This window comes from Marmota marmota, unplaced genomic scaffold (assembly GCF_001458135.2).
Source record: "Marmota marmota marmota unplaced genomic scaffold, marMar, whole genome shotgun sequence".
Lineage (NCBI taxonomy): Eukaryota > Metazoa > Chordata > Mammalia > Rodentia > Sciuridae > Marmota > Marmota marmota.
This window is the reverse complement of record NW_025999913.1, coordinates 18324032-18348686: the sequence shown is the minus strand read 5'-3', so window position 1 is coordinate 18348686 and position 24655 is coordinate 18324032. Positions and strand designations below refer to the sequence as shown.

Here is a 24655-nt window from a genome sequence, read left to right as displayed (position 1 = left end):
ATATATAATTTAATCCAAATAAAGCTATGAAGTTGCTATTATGCTGAATTATAAATGAAGAAACTGAAGATCACTGAGCCTTTTCAAGGTCATATTGCAAGATGGTAGAACAGGGACTTTACCACTTTTTAACTAAAACCATGATGATATACATGATTTTGTGCACATTGTAATCTGACTTTTTAACTGTTACAATATATGAAATAAGCATTCCTAATCCAAAAATTTGAAATGCTCCAAAATCTGAAACTTTGAGTGCTGATTTAAAGTAAAAATGGAAAATTCTACATAAAACTATTTTCATGCACAAAATTAGCTTGATGGTGATTTTATATAATATTCTATGTGTGTAAGGTATATATATAAAATATAAATGAATTTCATGTTTAGATTTGGGTCCCCTTCCCAAGATATGCAGATATTCCAAAATCTGAAAAAATTCAAAATCCAAAATGCTTCTGGTCTCAAGCATTATGGATAAAGGACTTTTTTTTTTTTTTTTTTTTTAGTTAAAGGGTCATGTTTATTTTCTTATGTAGTAGCTAGAAAGAAAAAGGTGTTTATCTGATATTCTATGCCAGCTTAATTAAAAATATATTTGCCAGCTGCCTACTATTTATCTATAAACCATAACTTAACCATTATTAAAGTGATGATTATTGGTCACTTCAGTAAATTTTCCCTGTTGTAAGTAATACAATGGCAAATATTCAGAAACATTTTTATACATTTGATTACTTTTTTGGAGCTAATATCCTATAAATGAAGTTTCTAGGGTCAAAGGGCATGCACATTCCTAAGGAGTATCTGGAAATGTTGAAATGCAAGCATAAGGTATATTGTAAAATTGTTTAAAAATCCACACAAATAGTAGCAATAGTACTAATAGCTCCTTTCCCCCCTTTTAAAAAAATCCTCCCAGGCCCAATATGTACTGATTTCTCCTGAGGTAAGTACCTCCTGAAGGACGGAAGAAAGAAAACTGCCAGAAAATGCCCTTTCCCCTTACTTCAACTGAGAAATACAGTGGAGTGCTTCAGATGCCCACTGTCAGTATGTCTTACAGGCAAGTTCAAGGTTTGGGAGCTCTCTGATGGCTGTGAGGTCAAAGGAGAAGGTAAGTGTATGGAATGCACTTCTCTGATGCTTATATCTGTTCTAAGGCCAGGATTTGGTGATCTTCAACAACTTTAGATTTTATTTTTATTTGAAAATTAGCACAAAGGTAGCACTCACATAATATCATTATGTTTTTGAATGAAAAGTTCCCCTTCTTACTCCTATTTTATCCCCTACGGCAGAGGCTGTTGGTATACTATAGCCCATGGGCCAAATATTCCACTGCCTGTTCTAGAGTAGCCATTAACTAAAATAGTCATTATGTGTTTAAATAGGTGAAAAATAATATTGTGACATGTGAAATTGATATGAAGTTAAAATCCATGCCCATGAAGTTTCACTGGAACTCAGCCATACTCATTCATCCATGGCTATGCTACAGTGGTAACTTCAGAGACTGATGTCTCACAAAGTCTAAATTATTTATTATCTGGCTTGTCACAGAAAATTTGCTGACGCTTGTCCTACTGGAAAACCATTGTTCATATTTTATTTTCTTCCAGACTTGCAGCTCTTAAGTGACTCTAGAGACAGACACATGCAGGGCCACTGTTTCATTTTTATGTACTGTTTGATGTCTTCCTAGAGAAGTACCTGAGCTACCTGCTCCTTTCCTGTTCTTAATAGCTACCTAGTATTTTGTTGTCTGAATTTATCATATTTCAGTTTTCCAGTTCAGATTCTCTGATATTTAGGTCATTTCTCTTTTGGTTTCTTGATTCTTGAATCTATATTTTCATATAACTGCAAATATTCTTTTAAGCAACAATCACTAAATGAAAGCGTGTATACTTTTAAAAATAGTAGATGTAGTAGATTCAAGAGTCTTACCTTAATTTATACCTCTAAACCACTAATTGCATGTGTATGATACTGTGTAGAGCTGTGCTAGACTATTAAATATAAGCAAAGTCTCTGGTTTTGAAAAATAACATATACATGAGAAATTGAATAAAATGCAAACTGGTGTAGGATTAAACACTGCAGAGCAGAGTGACCAGGAAGCATTAACTGGGAAGAAGGTCTGGGAGGCCTCAGACTTTAAGAACTTGGTAGGCTCTGAGCCAGGATCCTGCCCCCAAGGAGCATGGTGAAACCGCCCTCCAGTGGCCAGCACTGCAGGCTGGCTCACTTACAGCCATGCCTCTCAGCAAAGGTTCAGGCTGAGCACTACACAAACATGGATTAAGCTTATGGAAAGATTCTTGAAACAATACTTTATCATAAGCTTGGATTTTATTTAAAATTTAATGCATTTCATTAACACCATTAATAATTAGATATTAATTAATTCATGCATTTGATTAACTGGTAGCAACAAACCAGAATGCGGAGGCCTTAACACTTACCCAGGTGGTGCTGCCCGCATCTGTATTCTGAAACTTCTCAGGAGGTGCCAGAGCAGAACTCGGGGATGGACCGTGAGCACCAGAGGTGGACAAGAGAACCCGAGGCCTAGTCCCCAGGACCTTATAGTTAGGTAGCAGAATAAAACATGTCTATGAGACGTGGAGGTCAATATGACAACAAAAAGCCAGTCGAAGTGATGCCTATGCTGGCCGGGTCAGGGAAGGCCTGTGGGCCCCAACCTGCACTGGGAAGATGAGCAGATTCTGCCTTGAAGGCAACAGTTAGGGAGGATTTGATTCTATGAAGTGAACTGGCTGGACCAGGAAATGGGAAGGGGACAGACAAGAGCCAATGACAAGCACATGCAGTCAATCAGTAATCCTTAAATAAGAAAGGGAAGGAGAAGAAATTACTTTTTAGATGTTTTCCCTTTTAGCTGGAAGAGATATATGACATGCGGTAAAGCCTCAATACATCTTAGCCATCAATTCTCCATCCCATCACTAGTGTTTCAAAACTAAATTGATGAAAAACTCAGTGCTCTGACCAAAACATCTGTGCCACTGTTTGGTCACCCAAACCTCATTTACTGGCCTTGGTTCAGAATAATTTTGGCAATTTCTACAAATCAAATCTAACCTTTAATAATGAACATTTGTCATCACTGAAAATGTCTAAGAATCTGCAGCAGGTCTTGCAGGCAATTCTTAAAGGGGGGTTCTAAAATGTTCAAGCAGAGGGGTGATGTGTATATCACCAACCAAGGCAGCCCCTACACAAGGCCTTACTACTCCAGAGATGCTATCTACACTGGGCCACAGCTAGAATTATGGAATAAGCACGCGCCTTTCCATTATTCTTCATGTGCAAGAGGAGACTGGGTGAACTTCCTCAGCTATGGTTCAGAACCTACAGATCTGAGAAGTGGTTATCTAAATAAGGGGAAACGGGCTTTGCTGTAGAACTGGCCAGTAGCTTATTCATGTTTAGTTTCCAGAGCCAGGTGTCTGAACTTTAGGAGGAGCTTAGCAATGATCTGTCCATATTGTGTCCCTTACAGAACCAGCTTGTCATTGCTGCTGGAAGGAGTTCTCTGGGAGCCCGGCTTGCGGGGGCACTTCATGTCTACAGCCTCAGCTCAGATTAAAGATTTCACTCCATTTTCCTCCTCTGTCACTCCTCTCTTGTGTGGAATCATCTCCAGGGTGAGAGCTCTGGTGGACCAGTTGAAGTGGGCCAAGGTGGACCCCGATGGTGGGGTCCTGGGAGCAGAGCCGAGCACCAACAGCCAGGCCATCTGGAAACATGGAACAGTAAACCACGTGCCTCCACCAGAAGCGGTGAACCAGGAAGCACTCTAGCCGTGCACGCCGTGTCCTCAAGCTCACTTCCTTGGCACCTAAGCCTTTCTTCCTAGCTGACTGCCTATGCTCTGACTACCATACAGACTCCTTCCCCTTCCATTTGAACATCTAATGCCTGTAAAGGTTCTCCGTGGTTTTCTCTGAGGACAATCTCTACACAATTCCTCCTAAACAAAACAACCTCCCCACTCCACCCTGCAAACCCTTTTGTTAGTGGACAATTCCAATTAAAACAAATAGCATACAGGAAAAAAAGGAGGAGAAAAAGTACAGAGACGAGTACAGGTGTGAGGGATGACTCACACTCCCAAATTACTAGTGAGTTGGTCCTTTCCGAGCCCATTACATCCCATCCTACATATAGGACACATATAATGACTGCTTGATTTGTTTTCATAGGTGTCTTATTTAGAATGATTGCACATAAGGGGTTACTGAGGATTAATGCATTTTCCATGTTTTATATAGTGAAAGATCAACATAACAAAGGTTATGTTGTGCCCTCAAATGCTTTTGCAGATGGTTGTTCTGACAGGTGACAAGCCATGAATCTGCTAGTGTGAAATCAACGAGGGGCTTTGCTGTACTAGCCTGCTATGTTACACCATAGGACTAGAACAGAAAATAAGTCCAGCCTGAGCCAAAGGCTACTGTGAGGGACCACAAAGAAGGATGTGGGCCTTGGCTTCACTTGTCCTTGTGCTGTTCTTAATAGGGTGGATTTCCTCGTGAGTCCCGAGCATGGCACACACAAGGGAAAGGGCTAGTCCCAGGTGTTGCTATCTGTAAACAATAACTGTTTTGTGTTAATTGGTGGAGATGTTCTTCTGATAATGGTAAATGAGAAAGCAGGAGAAAATATACAAAAAGAGCCTTTCTCATCTCAGCTTCTCTGGAGACGGGAAGAAGAATCCCAATGGGAAGTCAGAAACCAAAGGAACAGCTGTGGCCAAGATGTGAGCAGAGGGCCGGTGAGCACAGGAAAGTGGGGCGAACGGGCATGCACCCAGGCACCTCTGGCCCGCACCTGGAGCCCCCTCATTTTTCTGAGTTGTGCTGGCTCCATGGCTTCCTATGGCACAGCAAAAAGCACACAGAAATAACATTTAGTTTGTTTGGCTAATAATCTGGCAGCTCAACCTCTTTGAATAATTTTTAATTAAAAGTAAGGTGATTTGTAGGGGACTGGAAATTGCTTATTCACTTTGAGCTGAGAGGTTTGAGTGTAGAACAAACTCAGATGACATCTGACACTACATTCAGGAAAAGTTTTTCTCAGTATTAGATCTTTTAAAGATGCATCTTTCTATTGCTATTATTATGTAAGTATCAGTGTTTTTGTGCTTCACTAAACGACTGCCTGTGTTTAAACACAGTGACTCTCTACCCTAAAGGATCTATTTTTCTCAATGTCTGAACACAGAACAGATAGTAAGCACCAGGTGAAGAAGGTTAAAAATCTTTAAAGATGGAAGCACATTTTTCAAGGTTAGAGAACATTTAGCCAATTAACCTCATTGTCAAAAACTATATAAATACCTACTGTTGAAGGTCAACCTGAATGTCAAATTTGTCAAAAACTTGGCCCTTGGAAAAAAAATTGTCAGTAACGTATCATCCTAAATAGGTAGATTGAATTTTCATCCCACTATTAACTGTAGTTGAATGCATCAACTCTGAAATGCTTGGTAACCAAAATAGAAATACCCTGTACAGGTCTCATTCACACAAATCAGCTTAATACAATTATTTTTATTTCACGATATCAGAAGAATTTACATATTTACATTTCCTATCTTCATCTGTAACAACTTTCATCAGTTTCAAGATTGGAATTGTTTTTATGCCTTTGTATCACAGATCCAAGGGTAAAATAATCTGAGGTGAGCTTGGGAGCAAAACTCAGGTCTGAGTCCCTACTCCATGCACCATCCATTAGATCACTTTTGTAGCTATTACTAAAGTAATGAAAGTTGATTCCAAGTGTGATGTTGGTCTTACAGTGCCAAAGAAAGGAAACCGCATTCCATTCTTGTACTAACTCACCAAATCAGCTTTCTAACGTGTTATTTCAGTCGCTGCTTATTAAGTATCAAACAAGGCTCAATAGCACCTTGAAAGGCCACAAAGACAGTCTGAGTATCAGACCTTGTGCTGCTTCCCTCCTCACATAACTCAGTGTTTCGTATTTTATCACTTTTACATGCTCCATTTATTTTAGTTCAAAATGTAAAATCGGTGATCCTCGCTCTTTTTCAGCAGTTTTTATTTTTCATGAGGACTAGTAATGTGAGAAGCATCCTACAGTCCCCAAAGCATAGCCATCCGACGTTGAACTCACACCTGATCTAACCACCTTCAAGAATTTTATAAACCTTAGTACTTCCTTTATCAGACTTATGAGGTAATTATATTTCCCCTTTTATTCATGGGACATAACTAATTAAAAAATTGTCTTATCCAAGTTTATAAATTCAGTAACGCTACAAGGAAAAATGGTCCTATGCATGATCTTGGTAAAATCACACTTTGTCCTCTGGGATTCCAATTCTTTATATATTGCAGTTAAGGTAAGTTACCTATTTACAGTGATAAGACCAAAACAAAAAACCCCACAAAGTTTTGAGGTGTGCCAAAGAAGAGTGCCCTGTGAAATCCAACTATTGCCAAAGGGTTTGTAATACCAGAGGTTCAGCATCCACACCATGAGGGGTCCTCCTGACCCACAGTGAGGTGCACCGTGGGCCCTGCAGGGCCCCAAGACCAGCCCTGCCTATTTCCTGCCACAGGTTCTTTCTCCAGCTTCCTCGACCACCCACAGGAGTGGGGGAAATCTATTTTCTTTCAAATCAACTATTGGAATAACATTTTTACTGCCATCACCAAACCACCTGGTAAAGGGCCCCTTAAACTTCCTCACACAGGGCAACACTGGGGTAATTGGGCATCCTCAACATCAGGGTGGGCATGCTGGCACTTTTGTTACTAGTACACTTGCAGTATAAGAGCTGCTCTGGCCACTGCTCTGGAGGCACATTTTCACTGTAGCATTCTATCATCCAACTGCAGTGAACCCTCAGCAAACACAAAACAGCAGAGGAGATGTTAAGTAGGACAGCAGCTCTCAGAGTTATATTAGCCATATCTTTTAAAGCCAGACTTCCGACTGTAGAAATTAAAAGTACCAGAATTCTAACATTTACCTTCCTCTTGACTTAGGAATCCTATCTGTTAACTTTTGAGGTGCAGGCATATTGATTGGGTAAGCTATATATGTTTTCATTTTGTGGGGAGGTGGTCTAAACAGTAACAGAATGAAAACACTTCCTTTCAACTTCCAAAAGTTCTGTTTATAGCCAAACAAACAAAAAGTTTCAGGGGTTGAAAAAGTGAAATCTTACTTGGAATCCACATAATAGTGATATTAAATTTTTAAAATATGCCTTACACCTGTAAAAGGGACAAACACAATATAAGGTTATGCCAATGATCGACTTTAAAGCACAAACGTCCAGAGTTTGTTTTAGGGTTAACATGTATTAAACTGGCTTTTCAGCCCCCTGAGTCAGGAAATTCACAGGTCCATGATCCCTGTACCAAGAACTGCAGCTATGTGATCTCAGTATGGGTTTATCAAGTGCCTAGGCTTCATAGTATGTATAAATTAAATGCACATAACAGTCTATTCTTATCTATAAAAACTATTTGTAGGAAACAGAATTTTGCCCTTTTAGAAAACAAGTACTTCTTTACTGAGAATTCTACATGTGCCTGTCATAGTTTAAATATCAAATTTTTTCAAGTACATGACTCTATAAAAACAAAGTAATAGTAGTATTAGAAATATAAAAAACATTTAGCATGCACCAGGTTGTTGCTAACGATCTGTCAGGACAGTCCTGTTGGATCCAAGTCCCTCTGGCCTGAGGCTGTGCTTCAGTTCCATCCTTCTATCTGCCAGAAAGGGCTTTTTAGGTAAAGAGGCCATCTAAATAAAGCAGGAAATTTGACTTTAATTCATGTCTTTCTTAAAAGCCTCTAGTAAAATCCTGTAGAAAGGAAGACTGTAAGCCTGTATCAGTATCTAAGGTCCTTATTCCAGTGGTGTCATCTTCAACCCAGATGAAAAACAGGAGGTAACTGTTATAGCTTTTCTTAAAATGAGAATACTGTCTTCTATATTTTAATTTGGTTATGACAAAACCTTAAGCAAGAATTTCATTACTCTAAATGTATAGTGCTGGTCAGTGTTCTACAAAAAAAGCCACAACATTTCTTTCTTATTGTGCCAGGCACCATACTAAACATCCCCTCATTGAGTCCTCCCAATGACCCTTTGAAGCAGGTAGTATTGACTTAATCGATGGATGGAGACACTGAGAGAGGTCTAAATAAATTAAGTAACTTTGTGGCCTCACAAAGCCATCAGGCTTAGGCCCAGGTTATGTGATTGCAGAGCCCATGATCATCTCTGAAATACTGCTGTGAACCAGACCCTTCATACCATGGGAGGCAAAGGAGCTTCTAGTTGTCGTCCAAGGAATGAGAGCAAACGCCTCCAGATAAGTCCACTTCCCAGAAACATGATTCCTGTAATCAGCCAGAACACTCTGTGGTCCTAAAAGAGAAGGAGCTCATCTCAATCACAGAAGGCTAGGTTCCTTGGAGATAAAACTTCACAATTATTGCCTAGAGTTTAATGGCAGCCTTCTGTTACTCATGCAGCTGTTTCCTGTAGAAAGGAAGAAGTACCTGGACACACCAGAGATCAGGAATGGAGACAACGGAGCAAAAGACCATCCAAGAGGACTTAGATGTTTTTAAGTCATCTATAAGCAAGCATAGCTGCTTTGTCTCTTCTAGTCTTCATTTGTCCCACACACAAATCTACACACTGATAATCAGAGGACATACAACTAGTGTTCAACTGACAGCCACAGCTGCCCAAACTGAGCTGGGATGCCATAGCACCCCAGGATATTTTAAGCTTTTAAGGGAAATAAGCAAAAACAAATTGTCAAAATAGTAAGTGAAATGTGAGGTCCAGTGATGCTATGGAAAAACAGACAGCATGAACCAAAGCAGTTCGGGGACCTCGCAGCGCAGCCGACGATGCCTTGTCAGAATTCGCTCTCGCAGTGCAGCAGCACACTGTCAGGTCACGTACGTACCAAGGTGAGAATTTACTCTCTCACAGGAAAGAACCTCGAAGGCCGAGCCAGTGGTGGGTCACCAACCACGGCTTGGTTAGCTACAAGGATCGAGAGCTTCATGGGAGTCTGTGAAGAAATCTGTCAGTTATTACTGATGGGAACTCATATCCTTTACTGAGCAGAAATCTGCCTTTTAGGATTTAACATGAAGTTAGATGTCAGAAACGGGCAATTAGGAAGGTAAGTATTAACTGCTTTTTTTTGTACCAGGGATTAAACTCAGGGTCACTGGACCACTGAGCCCCATTCCCAGCCCTTTTTTGTATTTTATTTAGAGACAGGGTCTTATGTTTTGCTTTTTGCGGAGGCTGGCTTTGAACTTGCTATCCTCCTACTTCAGCCTCCCGAGCCACTGGGATTATAGGCATGTGCCACTGCACCCAGTGTTAACTGTTTTTTGATGGTGAAAACATTCCCAGTTGTCTAAACTGAGGACCCTATTTTACTAAACAAAGATTCCGTTTAAATGAGATTTAATATATACAGCTTACTATTATTTTTCACTTCAGATTAGTTCTTTAGCCCCTAAACCAAAGGTCTGGAAATGGCAAAATGTGGCAAAAGTGAGAGGTAAGCTAGCCAAACTCAAAACTCCATGTGCTATTACACATACACACAGGGCAATGTGAGACCTCTTGAAGTCAAGAAAAGGGACATGCTTCTGGAACTGGAGATTTTCTGTTTGGGAGTGCCCTGCATACTGAGGGTATGTGCCTTCACATCCAGTGTCCAATGTGCCATCACTTTACTCTTGTATGCCCTTCAACTCCTGGACTCCTCAGTCTACTTCACTTAGAAATAGCTACAGAACATCTGGATGTGCCAGAGGCCAAAAAAAGCACTAAGAACAGATGGGGATGTGTACTCAGAAGTACTCAGAAGCCAGATGAAAGTACTCAGAAGTACTCAGAAGCCAGATGAAAGACATGATTTGAACACCACAATAATAGTAACATAACTGACCAAAATAAGACCCCATGAATATATATGTTGATATATGTGAAAAGGAGGTGGGTAGGAGAGAAGGGAATCCTATATCACGCTGTGCCAACTGATACTCCCAAGAATGAGGGAATTTGGTAATCATCACAGTAATATCTGACTCAGGCACAAATCAATTTTGGGCCACTTAGTAGATGGCAAGACTCGAGGGTGAGGTCTGCAGATGTGGCTCGGTGGTGGAGCACCTGCCTAGATCGCACGAAGCCTTGGGTAAAAGAGTGTGAAAATCCCAAGAAAACAGGGTTTTTTACACGGTCTCACAGTATATCCCTATAGGACACAATTTCAAAGAGATAAAGGAAAGTTGTCTGCATAAGCAGACATTAAGGGCCCCAAAATTGACTGGTATTTTTCTTGAATGTCAAGGCCATGAGAGAGAAGGAAAAACCTGTAGACTGAAGAGGGAGGAGATATGACAACTCTATGCAGCATGTGACCTAAGGTCTGGTTTGTGGTAAAGAGCGATATGGAAGTCAGTGGCAAAGTCCAAACAGGGCCTGGAGATCAGAAACCATTCCAGGTCAGCAGGGGAGCACTTGTGTAGTAGGTATGAGGTCATGGGTTGGTTCCCAGTACTGCCACAGAAAAAAAGAAAATGAAGTACATTTCTAGAAATGGATGAAAATGTGACAAAACGCTGACATGGAAAGAACATGGTCCGAGGGTATGTGGGGATTCTTGGACTATTCTTGGAATTTTTCTGTAAGTCTGAAATTATGTCATAAAATTCTCTTCACAGCAGGGCACAGGAGGCTGAGGCAGGAGGATTGTGAGTTCAGAGTCAGCCTCAGCAAGGCCCTAAGCAACTCAGAGAGACCCTGTCTCAAAAAACAAAAACAAAAACAAAAAAAACGGTAGAGATGTGGCTCATGGCTAAGTGCCCTGGTTCAGTCAATCCCCGGCACCCCACAAAACATAATTTCTCTTAGATTCACTATTGCAAATGTTAATGCTGACTGGATAGGAAGCAAAGACACATCCACGGATTAATGAATATTTTCATTATTCCTCAGGAAACGCAAAGATGTGATTTGTACTTCTGATGAAGTACCTAAGTCTTGTTCACCCGGCTACTTCCCAAGCCCAAGTCACTACCCACCACTCACATCTCATGGGTTGCTCTGTTGCTTTGTCTCTAGGGTTGCATAGGAAGGATTTTTTTTTTTTTTTTTTTGTCAGTGGGTGGAGGACAGGAGATAGGGTTTCATTATGTTGCTGGGGTCACCCTCAATCCTGGACTCAAACAATGCTTCTGAGTAGCTGGGATTACAGGTGTGTGTCACCATGCGTGATTTAAAAAGGAGTTAACAAAACCAAAATAAGCCCTTTTCTTTTTAAATAATATTATTCTTTCACTTAATGCTTAACAAATGTATTGCATTTCCTTTTATGTTTCAAATTTCACCAAAGAGAGCATAAAAATGGCACTGTTAGCTATACCTCAGGAGCTTAAAGGTCTTTTGCAGACTCTGAGCAAGCAACTGCACATCTGAGGAAAGTGACAGAAAGGAAAGAACCGGCTGGGGGTGTATCTGGAAGGCAAGGTTGGGGTGCAGTCAGTGCAGTGATGCCCAAGTTAACTATGCAAAAAAGGTGGCAGGTATGGAGGCAGCAGGAAAAGCGACACTGAGGAGAGTGGCTGCAGACACAGGAGCCCACAGGCAAAGCCCCACAGACCAAGGCTCTGGGCGTTTCACTGTGAAGCCAATCAAAAGTGATCTCTTTTATGCAGAAGAGTGACATAATCAGGTTATCTTTTAAAAAAACCACTTTTTGAAAACACAGTGGTCCTCATGAGATGATGTGGACTGGACTAGGGTGACAGCAGACCCTTAGGCTAATTAGGACACAGACTCAAACACCAGTGTACGCCAACTGCACGTTCAGATCACTGCTAGACATCTACACAACGTTCTCTGAAACACAAAGCTGTTGTGACATGAGCAGCTTTGGGAGTTCTGTGCTCTGTTAATAAGGAAAGCCAAATCTTTGGGCTGGAACCTTAATTCTGTTATTTTCTAGTTCAGTATCCTTGGGAAAATTACTTAAGATTTTCTGAGCATGTTTCTTCATCTACAAAAGAGGAATAATAAATCTATTTTCACAGAGTTGTGATGATTGAGCCAAATAAGCAGACTTCCAGGTACATTACCAGACATGTATGAATGAAAAACAAACTCCTTAACACAGCCTCATGGTATCATACCATTAGCCAATCTTCTCCATATGAAGTTAGGTGTTTTGGGAAACAAAGTGTAAAACAGACTATATTTACACTTATGCAGTAATAGAATTCAGATAGTATTGTTAGATCCTAAGTGAGTTTATATTTATTTTACTATGGGAGTATACAAGTTAGGCTTAAAACTAAAAACTCATCTTCAAAACAGTAAAAATAATCCCTAAAATATTGAAACTTTATCTTCTTACCTCCTCAAGGGAAGATTCCAGATTCATTCCAAAAGCAACTCCCATTAGTCCAAAGAGTGAGACAGAGAAGGTTCCCATGGTCAACTGCAGGTTCAACCTCATCATCACATTGCGGTGGCTAGAGGGGAGGACACCAACCAGAAGAGCTCACCAACTAGATAGCAGATTCACTACATAGTCTAACAAAGACTCCGTGTATTAAATCTGTACTGCTAAACAAAGCAAAAACCCCTACTTCTGTTCAGTGGTTACAGATGATTGGTATAATTCCTTCCAAAATTACATTTCCTTAAAATCTTTATTACTTTATAAAAATTTTACAAATACTTGTTTCATATAATGCTTTCTTACCTGTCCAGATTGATGAAAATAATACTCTGTGAGTCATCAATCAGTACTCTCAGTTCCCGAGCTGCATTGGAAAGATCTTCAGCTAATCGGTGGTAGTTTTCCAAGAGCAATTCCATCTCTTCTGCATGGTCAATCCCGGTACTGCTCTTCTCACTTGAATTTAAAAAGTTAACATAATTAACATGCCCTCAATGTACATCACACATTTAGTACCCAAAAGTACTAGTTAACTTCACAATATTCCATGACCCCCATCCAACAGACTCCTTCAAGTATGTGAAATCAGAGGAAAATTCAAATGTAAAATGATGATGAATTAGTGCATATCTAAAACCACCATCAGGTAAAACCAAAATTAAAAATGAACATAAACAGCATTTTCTTTCCAAGGTGAACATGTCATTTTCATATCTGAAGAAATGTTTCTGAATGCTACTAATACATCATTATTTTCCTTTATATATATAACCTCCACTAAGAAAATTTAAATAATATATTTAAATTTTTAAGCATTTTAGAGATGAATAAACCAGAGCAAAGCAAGAAAGAGTGTGTTCAAGCTCCTGCTACTATGTTAAAGGTTATCTACAAACACCATACAGCTCTTAGTATCTCGTTAGAATGTAAACAGCTAATTTCTCAAAATGCTTAACAAAATCTGTACAAATCATGGAAACTACATATATTATAAAGATGTCTGTATTCATTCCTGATACTATTCTACAAATAACAAACTATTTGGGGTATTTAAAAAAAAAATATTCAACTTTCAGTAGATGCGTGTGCCAACTTTCATCTCTTGAGGATGAAGGTAACTATGTGTTTAGATTCACCTTGGCTCAGCAATGTTAGGGCACAGTACTGCACAGGTAAAAAGTGAATCAACTCAGGATGAAAAATGGCTCTATTCTGGTGCTGGGGCTATAGTTCAGTGGCAGAGCGCTTGCCTAGCCATGTGTGAGGCACTGGGTTTGATATCACTGCATAAAAATAAATAAATAAATAAATAAATAAATAAATACATAAATAAATAAATGCATGCTGTCCATCTATAACTACGAAAAAAGGGGGGGGGCTGTATTCTCTACTTTATGAGCCCTAGAAGTCAGAGGTTCACCCTGCAGAATAAATAACCAAACAGGACCATACTCACAAGACCTGTGGGTCACTCCACTTCGTCAGACAGAGCTCTTCTAGCAGCTCCTCGTCATCCAAGATCTCCAAAACTGACTCCTTGAAAATCTTGATATCTGTTTCTAACTCTGACAGACTGTAGGAACAGTTACACAGAAACAATCAAAAGCATTAACTTGTAGCCTTCCGCTGAAAGAATGGTACCTTCTCGGGGCATATTATCAAGTTCATCTACCTATCACTCATAAATAGCAACTTGTTAAAAAAAATACAATAATTATTATGTAAGAATTTATTATTATGCCTGCAACTTGGCGAGACACTGTCTCAAAAATTAAAAAGGGCCAGGCGCAGAGACGCACATCTGTAATCCCAGCAGCTTAGGAGGTTGACACAGGAAGATCCCAAGTTCAAAGCCAGACTCAGTAAAAAGCGAGATGCTAAACAACTTAGTGAGACCCTGTCCCTGAATAAAATACAAAATAGGGCTGAGGATGTGGCTCAGTGTCCGAGTGCTCCTGAGTTCAATCCCTGGTAATCCCCACCCCCCCCACAAAGGGGGTTGAGGGTATAGCTCAGTGGTAGAATACCCACCCAGTGGGTTTAATCCCTGGGTTCAATCCTCACTATCACAAACAAGATTTCTGGTTTGAGAATTTATTATTATTATTTTGGATACAATACCTTTATTTTATTTGTTTAAAAGACTATTTACTCTTTGTGTACGTATGTTGCTGGGGATGGAACCCAGGGACATGCCTGCTGGACAAGCATTCAGCCATGAGCTATACCCCCAGCTCCAGATTATTTACTCTTAACTGATAAAAACACTTCAACATTTTTGAACAAAAACTCCTAATGAATGAGAAATGTTAACAATTTCTTTTGTCATCATCTTTTTTTTTTTTTTAAGTGCTAGGGATTACACTAAGACCTTGATTATCCAAGGAATTTTCTACCATTGAGCCACATCCCTAGGCCTTAACTATTAATTCTTTTGAAGGAGTTTAGGGAGTACAAATCTGAGAGCATGTTTATTCAATCTGTGATACAAATTAAATTCTAGAATGCATTACGAATTTTTTAATAAAGAACACGAACCATGGAGGGAGAGAGAACTGGATCTGAATTTAGATCTGTCGTTTACTAATTATGTAAGTTTACATGAATTACAGACAAGCCTTATAGAGTGTTTCAAGCAAAATACCTTTTCCATAAACATTAAAGCTCAACTTTCCAGCTGTGCTACTCTGTTTTAGAAAAAAGTTGTGAAAACATATGATTTTAATAATAACCAAACCCAAATATAGGAATGAAGATAATATGATTAAATCATAAAGTAAAAGAGTCATTATCATTAACAAGACTACTTGGTATTTTTAAAACAAGAATTATGCCAGGCATAGTGGGGCACGCCTGTAATCCCAGCAGCTCGGGAGGCTGAGGCAGAAGGATTAAGAGTTTAAAACCAGACTCAGCAACTTAGTGAGACTCTGTCTCAAAAATTAAAAAAAAAAAAAAAAAAGGCTGGGGATGTGGCTCAGTGGTTAAGTGCCTCTAGGTTCAATCCCTGGCACCTAAATAAATAAATAAATAAATAAATAAATAAATAAATCCCACACTGATTCTGCATGTAAGTTTATGCTGACAATTCATTGCTACAACTTCTGAGAGAAGTTGAAGACATTCATCACTAGCTCCCAACTTGATAAACCACCAGACTTACCTTTTGCCATTCTGCAGTAAGATATGCAGTTTGCTTCTGTCTACAGAAGAATGTCTGGGGTCCACTAAAGCTTCCAATGTTTCAAGGATCAGTGGCTGCAAGACGCTAAGCTTCCCCTGAAGGGTGTTGATCTAGATAACAACATGACCTTTCATAAGAATTAAAACAACCTTTTTAGAATACTTAGGGTCAGTGAATCCTCTGATTAAATACAGAAACTTGTAATATCTAGAAATGCTGATAATGCTTCAGAACATGGCCAATGCTGGAATGCCTATTACAGACAATTAAAAAATGATCTCCTGGATTAAAAGAATTATGCATGATGTCATCATTAGGCTCAAATTTGGTTGACAGGGAATTAACTCAGAGAATCCCCGTACAGACAATTATGAGAGGACTGAGGTATTGATTAAAAGGAAACTGGCCATTTCAAGGTGAAAATGCAAAATTTACAGTTGGTAAATAATACCTATTTCTTTGTAAACGGAATACAGCTCAAAATTCTAATAAAAAATATTCTCTTGAGAACCATAACTTATCTTGGACTTTAAAAAACATAATAAATAAATCATAAATCAGTGAAAAGTCAAAAGTATACTTTTCTTATTCAGGGTAACACCAGCATATTTTATAGTCAGCAGTAATGCACTGATAAAGCTATACTAGTTAAACAACTGAAATATTTCTAAACCAGTTGGCAAACAGAACAATACTAACCGATTTAAGTGACAAAATTAACAATATAAATTCTAATATTCACTGTTTATGCCAGAGGCACAATTACTTCAAGACTGACCTCTTCTGATCTCAGTCAGAAAGTGGAGTCCATCCAGGGTGCCTGCTGCAGTGCCTTGGTTATTCTGTGTATGGAAGAGCTACTTCCAGTTTCAAAAGACTGAGTGGGAAGGAGGCTCCGGACAGCCAGATTTAGGCAGATCTAATGTTTTAGTATCCACAGACATACCAAATCCTCTGCCCAGCAAAGTTTGGGAAGCTGCCCAGGGTCACAGTCCAGGTGTCTGTGAGGCTTATCTGGTCCTGGTATGTAACAGTCCCTCGGGAGGGTTTGGGTAACTTTCCTTTATTTGAAAACTTATTCCTTGTGGGGGATGGCTGGCCTTGCTTATTGTGTAGTGTTCTTTCAGAAGGAAATCCTCCTGGCACCCCATGTAATGGCAGGAAGAATATATATCCCAGCGGATACCGTGAGCACCCTAATCTCCCCATGGCGGCTGCCTGTGTAGCCTATCAATGGCCACTGTTTGTTCCTACTTCTGTTGCCTCTTTTTAACCCCAGCAGGGAATGCAGTAATCTATTCCCTCGGCAGAGCAAAGCAGAAGAGAAGGGTACAGGTGGAGGCCAGGAAAACAGTGAACCACTCTTGTTCAGAGCCTGCCAGGTTCAGTCCCAGTGCTATCAGGGAAGAGGGTTTGTGAGGAGTGGAATATTGCTCCCCAGGGCCTGCCAGGATCCCCAGACACATTGTGACCATCAGTTTAATGAGGGATCATTTGAATAATTTTGTGTGGGTCCTCTGGCAATCTAGGTCTCAAACAGAGGCATCATGTAGCTCCTTTAAGGACTGTACAAATAAATGAAAGAATGATCTAATGAATGATGTAATAGTCATCATGTGTAAACACTTTTATAATATATAGTTTAATCCAGAGAAAAAATGGAATACATTTAAAATCTGACATCTTAATTTTTCAGCCCATAATAGAGTTATGTCCTATATCTAGAGTCCTAAAGCTTCAATACTTTCTCCACTCAGGACCCTTAGAAATGCTGGTGGTCTAGGAGGAGGATGTAGTTAGCAAAGTGCCACCGAAACAACACCAACCTGCCTGTTCATCCAGCACGTGACACCCAAACTCAAGAGCTTAATATAACAGGCTTACCCAATATTGCAGGAGTGCTTCTATGGCTCTGAACTCAAAAGGTAAAGGGTATGTGACAAGTTGACCTTCTCCAGCCAGTTGTGATGGGAGTTCCCGGAACAGCCATCGCTCCAAGTTTAAATTACGATAATCTAATATCAGAAGGCACTCTGGAGTTATCACAGCTTTTAAATACTGTTAAAAAGAAAACCAGCGAATATATGTATATATACACACATATATACACATTCATATACATGCAAATTATAGAGCTATAGGAAAAAAAATTCATGAAAGTGTTAACATTTTAATAATTTTGGATTAAAAGTAAACCAAATCAGTGTTCATTTGGCTTGTTAAAGAAAAAAAAAAATCAAGGCATATTTTTAATAGGCAGGAAACCTAAATATATATGGAAGTCTTGATGCCTCTAACTCATTCTCAATAGAGCTGGAATTACTCAAATTATATATTTACTAAGACTTCCAGGACAATCATGAGGAAAATAGGGAATAAAAGGAAAGGTTTTCTTAAAAGTCAGGAATTGAGTAGATTTTTAGAAAACACCTAGTTTCATCATAAGTAGTTTGGCTCAAGTAGAAAAGTTTCCTTTTAAAAACAGCATATTAAGTGAATTTGAAATTACAAAGATAAAACACAGCCTTTCTGTCCTGATTTAGAATAGTACGAAGTTAGACATTTTTCTAAAGAGAGGCTGGCATCTTTTATGTAAAGAGCAGAGGCAGCTGTGACACCTATATTATTAACATAGAAATTATGGATTTTTTTAACCTTTTTTCTCATCATTTTATTATAACAATTTTTGTACAAGAAGTTGAAAGGCAACACCATATATCTACCATTTACATTATACAATTAACATTCTGCTAAATTTGCTTTATCACATACCTGTCTATCTCTCCATCAAAGACAGACTGTTTTGAAGGATGCTAGCTACTGATACCAAGAATGAAGAATGTTTTCTGGAGAAAAATCACTTGGGAGAAGACTGTTTCCATTGTCATTATTTTGATTAATTCTAGACAAATGGACAAAAATCTGCCATCAAAAACATTTTGCAGAAAGCAAGCCCATGCCCACTGTAGGGCCAATACCACAGAAACCTGCTGTCTCCTCCTCTTTCAGAACTCTCATCTTGCGCCCACCAAAATAACTGATAATGGTGTTAATGCTGCATTACTAAGAAAAGTCAATGTATTTTGTGTGATCTAAGTAGACAAGGAAAGATACAATCAATGTATTTTAAAAAGCTTTCAATAAAAATTTAAATTATGGGATCAAAATTTAACATATACAGGGGCTGGGATTGTGGCTCAGCGGTGGAGCGCTTGCCTCGCACGGGCGGGACCTGGGTTCGATCCTCAGCACCACATAAAAATAAAGGCATTGTGTTGTGTCCATCTACACCTAAAATATAAATATTAAAAAAAATTTAACATATTTCTGGGCTATCTGGAAAAGTAGAATATGTTCTTGGTAGCTAAGTATATACTATCATTACACATGACAGGATAGAAGTGAAAAAATACATTATAAATCAAGGTTCTTTTTCTTAAAATTTTAGAAAGTAGGGATGGAGACATAGCTCAGTGGTAGAATGCTTGCCTAGCACGTCTGAGGCACTGGGTATGATTCTTAGTACCACATAAAAATAATAAAATAAGGTATATATGTGTGTGTGTGTATATACATATATATATATATATATGTATGTATATATATATATGTATGTATATATGTGTGTATATATATGTGTGTATGTATATATGTATGTATATATGTGTGTGTATAATATCCAGTATATACACACACACACACACACATATATATATTTACAAAGTAGAAACTAAATTTGAACAAGAATAAAAATCAGAATTTTTCCAACATAGAACAGTGTTATGCCTGTTGTGCATATGAATCAATCTATGCAAAATGAATGCTTCTTTTAATGTATTAAATTTTAAAACAGCCTATATTCCACATAGATATTTTAATCCTAGGAGGACTTTAACCTAGATGGCTCGGCATAACTTAATAAGACTGCAGAGAATGGTAATGAGAGGAAATCCTTTACCTCCATTCTCATGATGATCCTATTGTTTCTGGTTGTGATGCTCATCACATGCTGAAATCTCAAATCTCTGGCTTGAAGACCTAACTCTTGGTATAATTCAGTTTTCTTCCTTTCTATAAAAGTGAAGAGTGGGTTAAACTAACAAATTGAAGAGTTTAGATGTCATGTCAAGGCCCCTCCCTCATCCTCAGCACCATTAAGACAACTCTCCACTTCAACCAGAAACAAAAGCTAAAACAAAGTCTTTGTAATAACCATTTTTAACCTCAAAAATATACCAACCCTACCCTGACGCATCCTGGCAGATGGCACCACTGGTGGAGGAAAGTTAAAGGAGCCAAGAAGCTTCGCACATGTAACCAAGAGTGATCTCTGAGGAATCTCAGCTGAGTAGATAGGAACAAGGGCAGTTTTGACCAACTTGGTCCTAAACACCTGGCAGCCTGAGCACAGTCCTACATGGATATTTAAAAGGAAAAACAATGTTTGCTTGCTTTTTAATGTAATTTATGATGTACTCTTATGTCAGCTCTATCAAAGGTAAGTAAAGCTGGAGGCGAAGAAGGATTCTTGTGTGTGAGTGCTTTATAATAATGATCACAAAGGACTGTGAAGTCACAAGCTTGTCCTGAGTTAATTTGAGTCTGATCTCATAAACCTACACATCTTCCTATCCTTCTCATTGATAAACTTGATCTGTTTTCCACTGATATGACTGAGTTACTATCTTCATGGTTTTCAGAGACTGGCTGAAATACTAATTGCTTTTGTGTTAATTGTTCACAAAAAATTAATGCATTGCTGTTTTGTTTACTGTTGTCTTAGCATGATCCCTGCCCTACGTGGGCCTTGTCTAGTCATCTGTGGACCTATGAACTGCCCTATTGCTGAACACCCTAACTGTCCACTCTCCACCTGACAGAGAACAAGAATTTTGGATTACTTCCCCTAACTTCACCCTCATAGGAATGAAGGAATCCAGACCTTGGGGATGGGACTAGAAGATCTTAGAAATGATTATCTCCCAAATGAACACCAGATTCTCATTCACTGATTTAAAAAGTGATTTGGAAGAAAATACTCACCAAAAGAAGTTACATTTCCCATTTGGTCAAATTTTGTCTGTAGATCATAAAAAACATCATGTTATTTTTTCTCAAATTAGAATACTATTGATGGCGTTAATATCTCCAAAATATTTAAAAAGTTATAAACCATAACTGATTTCCTCTGCATTAAACAACAGTAATAAGAGTTAAAAGAACGTCACCCTCTTACTTTGCTGGGACAAACTTGACCTTGGATTGACTCTCTTGGGTCCTCTAAAAATCTGATAAAGAAGCATCAGCTGTGTCACTGGAACAGTGACCACCAACTTTGGCCACCAACTGCAGAGACACTGCACTGGGAAAACTAGAAATGCACTCCAGGTGGAAGGCCAGAGCTCTGTCCCTGCCTGAGAGTGGTGGCTCTTGTGTCTGGTTATGTTCCCTCTGGAGAGGATTATAAGAAATATTAGCACTGAGGGGCAAGCAGATTCCAGGGTGTATCTCACACCCTCCTTTGAGAATTTCATTTCTTACATCCCAGCTGTCAATTAGCAGGCAGGAAGAGTCTCCAGATGGCTATAAGGACTTTTGAGGAAAGACCACTTGATGTTTCCCTACTTTTTTCTCCCACTTTCTTCTTTTTTGTGTTTGGTGGTATTGGGAATTAAATCCAAGGCCTTGAGCAAGCCAGGCAAGTGTCATACTGCTGAATTATATTCCTAGCCCTTTTAAATTGTATTTTGCGACAGGGTCTCATTAAGTTGCTCAGGCTGGCCTCAAACTCCTGAATAGATGGGATCACACGTGTGCACCACCTTGCCCAGACTTATGTATCTTTGTTCATCATTTTTTCTTTTTTGTACCAGTGATTGAACCCAGGGGTACTTAACCACTGAGCCACATTCCTAACCCTTTTTTAATATTTTATTTAAAGACAGAGTCTCACTGAATTGCTAAAGGCCTCGCTGAATTACTGAGGCTGGTTTAAATTTGCCGTCCTCCTGCCTTAGCCTTCTGAGCTGCTGGGATTACAGGCGTGTACCATGGTACCTGGCTGTTTCTTGTCTTTTATACTTTTCATTAGCTTGGTACCAAGTATGCCTGTCTCATGAATCTAAATGTATACTTGAGATTCAGAAGTTTCTCTGATAGGCACTGTGGAATCAATAAAGATGTACAGAAAAGGCCTCTTCAGATAATTTGAAAAAAACACGATGCAAAAAATTCATTCATTTCCTGTAAAGTAGAGGAATATTCTTCTGTAATGCTTATCAACAGTTAGTTTGAAATTGTCAAATAATAATTAATTTGTGTGCTGGGCTCTACTGTTTACTATGAAAGACACACTGAGAAAAATATACTCTAAATTATTGTAGTAGGTACAACACAGATCTTGGGTTACTGCTTTGGAAACATATGCATACTATTAGGAAGAAAATAATAAAAATCCATAGTATAAATTTTATCTTGCTTTTCATGAGCAAAGGTCAATATGAATACATTAGTAGCCTAAACATCAACAATAAAGGTAAGTTTTTATCAAAGGCAGCTTTATATTTGTATAATATAGACTAGTTTTCCTCCTTAGCTTTACTTGATAAACACATGTATCCAATGCAGAAAACTATGTAAAATAAAACTTACAAATACTTAAATCACATGATATAACAACTTTGAGAGAAAACCATGCTCATATTTTTACTGGAAGTTTTTCCAGTCTTTTCCCTACAAAACACATTCATATTACACATACTTTTTGGCACTCTCCTTCTTTTAATACTAAATATTTTTGTATGTCAATATTTATGTATTAGTCTTCCTTTAATGGGATACTTTTCTTAAAAAGAGCATACAACTGAGTTTTTAAATATCTGATTTCTAAACCTATCATTTCAAACAGAATCAGCTGAATTTATTATGTGTTCCTGGTAGAAAATTATTTCACCTGCAAGGAATTGTATTTTAGCATATAACATGTGATTTTATATTTTTGTTTAACTAAATTGGATAACTCTTCCACAATGCTGAATAAAAGTAATAGCTTTTATAGGTAATTCTGGGAGTTATCTTAAAGTTTTGATGTTAATAAGCCAAAATAATTATAACAGCTAAAAATTTTGGATGCTTTTATACATGAGGCTCCCTTTTAGGGGTTTTCACATACAAGTCACTTTAATTCTCACAAAAATTCTATACAGTTTATTCCTACTTTACCTGATGTGAAAAGTAAGGTACACAGATGTTATCATAGCTTGATCAAGTCTATTTAGTTAACAAAGGTAGAGCTAAGGTTTGAATTTAGGAACTCTGGTTCAGATCAAGCATTTTTAAGATCAGACTTCTGGAAAAAATTAAAAGTCAACAAAAAATTTTGCAAAAATATAACCAACTCCTACATAGATTTCACTTGGGTTATCTTTTAACATTTTCTTAAGGGCCAAAAAAGACACAAAGGTGAAATCTGCATTAGTTATCCATCCTCCCTTCTCTGAACCATTTCAGAGAGGGTCATAGAGACATGATGTTAGGAATGCATGCACTCTCTAAGTACTGTAATGCCTTCAAGATGCTTCTGCAGAGCAGGGGCTCAGGTACCTCTGTAGCCAACAGCTTTCAAGGGGTTCTAAACAGACTCCTGGGAAACTGTTCACAGGAAAGCTTTGAAGGTGATTTGAATGATCTGTTCTAGATAAAGGAGCTCCACAGCCATTAGCAAAATTTCAAGAGCACTGCTAAGCAAATCCACCAGGCACTCAGGTCTCTGGCTAAGCACAACACACAGATGACAGGAATTACAACATTCACTACAAAACAACAACAAAATTAAAATCGAAGTCATCAGTCCAACCCCGCAAACTTGATTTAAGTTCTATATATGTTCTATATACTTACCACAGTAAACACCTGGGCTACACTGGCTAAAGTGGCTTGAGAAGCGTCAGTAGTTGTAAACCGGAGCACTTCACCTGAAGAAGGAATGAGAGAAACCCCTGGGATCAGAGTCCTTTTCCTATAAAACACGATTGGTTTTCACACAGTGTGTGCAGAAGTCCACACCGCTATATTATTTTTTGAACCTTTTTTCCTACAAGAAAAAGAAATACTCCTCTTTGTAAATTTTAATATTTGTGAGTAATCACGTGAGGTTTGGCCGGCTACGATTTTTAAAAGCAATGGCTTAAGCACAGCATTGCCCTGAATACTCTGCACATTTTAGAGTCGTGTGGACAGAGGCCCAACACCGCCTCTGCTAAGGACAGAAACCTCTGGGTTGGACCGGCAGGGCCCTCGGGGCGAGCAGGCAGCAGCGGCGGGGCCAGCTCTGTGCCTTGGGACCCGGGGCCGGCACCTGGACGGCGGGGCCAGCACGGAGCCTTGGGACCGGGGCCGGCACCTGGCCGGCGGGGCCCGCGCAGTAGCGCGGGACCCAGAGACCGGGACGGTACCTGGGCGGCGGGGCCAGCACAGCGGCTGGACCCGGCTCCGTCCGAGCAGGGGCGCCGCACCGCCGCAGGAGGCCGCAGCAGGCAGGCCCCAGGCCAGGGCTCGCGGGGCGCGCCGGGGCAGGAGCCGGGGTAGGCTCCTCAGGCATTCCATGGCGCTGGGGCACGGAGGAGGCAGCAGCCGGACCCCAAGCCCTCATGCCGGACACAGGATGCTTGGCCCGCACTGCGCGACCTGCGTCGCCCGTCACGACCGCTGCGCACTGGGCATGCGCGGGGGTGTCACTGGGCATGCGCGGGGGTGTCACTGGGCATGCGCAAGGAGCTGCGCATGCATAGAAGAGGCCTAGGGGGCGCGGCTCCCGCGTCTGGTGGCTGATGGGAGTTTGTGTTCTGCCGCTGGGCTTGTGAGGTGTGAGGTTTAGCCGGCCGGCCTCGGGGGCGATAGAGACCCGTTTATCTTTGCCAATCTGTGCAAATCCACTGTGTAGCCTA

The 24655-nt window shown here is 39.5% G+C and overlaps 2 protein-coding genes across 4 annotated transcripts in view; one reads left to right on the top strand and one right to left on the bottom strand.

Moving 5' to 3' along the window:
- Gpld1 (glycosylphosphatidylinositol specific phospholipase D1) overlaps nt 1–5013 on the top strand; it is a 46703-nt gene extending 41690 nt beyond the window's left edge. The window contains exons 24-27 of one of the 2 annotated variants that reach the window (XM_015494070.2): nt 923–949; nt 1067–1117; nt 3530–3619; nt 4958–5013. In XM_015494070.2, coding sequence (XP_015349556.1) covers nt 923–949; nt 1067–1117; nt 3530–3616 — 165 coding nt within the window. In that variant the 3' untranslated portion in view covers nt 3617–3619; nt 4958–5013. Of the gene's footprint in view, nt 1–922; nt 950–1066; nt 1118–3529 lie in introns of both variants that reach the window. The other variant, XM_048799861.1, reaches the window with a different exon arrangement.
- Nucleotides 908–24426, bottom strand: Mrs2 (magnesium transporter MRS2). 2 transcript variants are annotated; one of them, XM_015494071.2, is made up of 11 exons: nt 24164–24426; nt 23610–23683; nt 20754–20790; nt 19669–19781; nt 17595–17768; nt 15690–15820; nt 13983–14099; nt 12830–12982; nt 12479–12596; nt 8338–8451; nt 908–2588 (listed from the first exon to the last, which is right to left on the bottom strand). In XM_015494071.2, exons 1-11 carry the CDS (start codon nt 24312–24314, stop codon nt 2424–2426), a joined length of 1347 nt encoding a protein of 448 aa, XP_015349557.1. In that variant the 5' UTR covers nt 24315–24426; the 3' UTR covers nt 908–2423. The 2 variants fall into 2 exon arrangements, with proteins under 2 accessions (XP_015349557.1, XP_015349558.1); XM_015494072.2 differs by lacking the exon at nt 908–2588 and adding an exon at nt 5566–7821 and having other exon boundaries at nt 24164–24425.
- Nucleotides 24427–24655: the final 229 nt, after the last annotated feature.